The following is a 1,412-nucleotide window of genomic DNA, read 5'->3' on the forward strand; positions in this document are numbered from 1 at the left end:
CATCGCCAAAGAAAGAGCTGAAAAAGAAAGGCTGGCGAAAGAACGCATCGCCAAAGAAAGAGCTGAAAAGGAGAGAATAGAAAGGGAACGTATCGCAAAAGAAAATGCCCGAAAGGAGAGGCTGGAGAAGGAACGCATCGCCAAAGAAAGAGCTGAAAAAGAGAGAATAGAAAGGGAACGCATCGCCAAAGAAAGAGCTGAAAAAGAGAGGATAGAAAGGGAACGCATCGCCAAAGAAAGAGCTGAAAAAGAGAGAATAGAAAGGGAACGCATCGCCAAAGAAAGAGCTGAAAAAGAGAGGATAGAAAGGGAACGCATCGCCAAAGAAAGAGCTGAAAAAGAGAGATAGAAAGGGAACAAAAGAGAGATAGAAAGGGAACGCATCGCCAAAGAAAGAGCTGAAAAAGAGAGGATAGAAAGGGAACGCATCGCCAAAGAAAGAGCTGAAAAAGAGAGGATAGAAAGGGAACGCATCGCCAAAGAAAGAGCTGAAAAAGAGAGGATAGAAAGGGAACGTATCGCAAAAGAAAATGCCCAAAAGGAGAGGCTGGAGAAAGAACGCATCGCTAAAGAAAGAGCTGAAAAAGAAAGACTGGAGAGGGAACGCATCGCCAAAGAAAAGGATAGAATCGCCAGGGAAAAAGAGAGGGTAGAAAAAGAACTAGTAGCCAAAGAAAAGGAGAGAATGGACAGGGAACGCATCGCCAAGGAAAGGGCAAGACTTGCTCAGGAGAAGGAGAGTATTGAAAGGACAAGACTGGAGAAGGAAAGGACGGAGAAAGAGAGAATTTCAATGGAAAAGGCGCTGATGGAAAGGCAGAGGCTTGCTAGAGAGAACGCTGCTCGGGACAAGATGGAGGCGGAGAGACTGGCAAAGGTAGAAGTGAGGAAACCAAACTCTTCCCAACCAAAAGCTCCAACAGCTGAGGAAAAAAGTGAGGGACCAGTAGTAAGAAAGGCAGTGGAAGGGAAATGTGCCGTGAGTGCAAAGAAAAAATGACCCCAAGAATCAAGGTTTCTATTTCGTAAATTAAGCTAGAAGATCGGGAGCGGGAGGGAGGGGAGGATCGTTCCCTTTTTGAAAAAAATATAAACTGTACATTTGTGTCATCACTGAGCAGGTCAACTTTTATATCCTGTGCTTCTCTAGTGTAACTACCTATGGAAATACAACCTGCTGATTGGTCTGATTTCTACTCTAATCTTTTCAGTATTCAACATCCTTTTGTAGATTTGATGATTTTAAATCTGGAAGAAAATCCTGAAATGTGTTTGGCAGATTTCTACCCAGTTTCTATTCCGTTGCATGTTTGGTTGATTTGGTTTTATTTGGGTGAGGATATCAGCTAAAGCAAGCAAACCCTATATCTCATGATGCAAGCGTGAATATGTTTTTTTCTGAAAAAGAGAGG

The 1,412-nt window shown here is 43.1% G+C and overlaps 2 protein-coding genes across 2 annotated transcripts; both read left to right on the forward strand.

Annotated features, from left to right (window-relative positions):
• Positions 1-4: 4 nt before the first annotated feature.
• LOC104953189 (uncharacterized abhydrolase domain-containing protein DDB_G0269086-like) lies at positions 5-373 on the forward strand (the record flags this gene model as incomplete). The annotated part of the gene is made up of 1 exon (XM_010780105.1): positions 5-373. A coding segment is annotated over one exon (345 nt), but the record flags the coding sequence as incomplete, so codon positions are not given.
• Positions 368-1,399, forward strand: LOC104953190 (uncharacterized abhydrolase domain-containing protein DDB_G0269086-like; the record flags this gene model as incomplete). The annotated part of the gene is made up of 1 exon (XM_010780106.1): positions 368-1,399. A coding segment is annotated over one exon (633 nt), but the record flags the coding sequence as incomplete, so codon positions are not given.
• Between the last annotated feature and the right edge of the window lie 13 nt (positions 1,400-1,412).

The sequence above is a fragment of the Notothenia coriiceps genome, unplaced genomic scaffold (genome assembly GCF_000735185.1).
Source record: "Notothenia coriiceps isolate Sejong01 unplaced genomic scaffold, NC01 NC01_scaffold00021283, whole genome shotgun sequence".
Taxonomy (NCBI): Eukaryota; Metazoa; Chordata; class Actinopteri; order Perciformes; family Nototheniidae; genus Notothenia; species Notothenia coriiceps.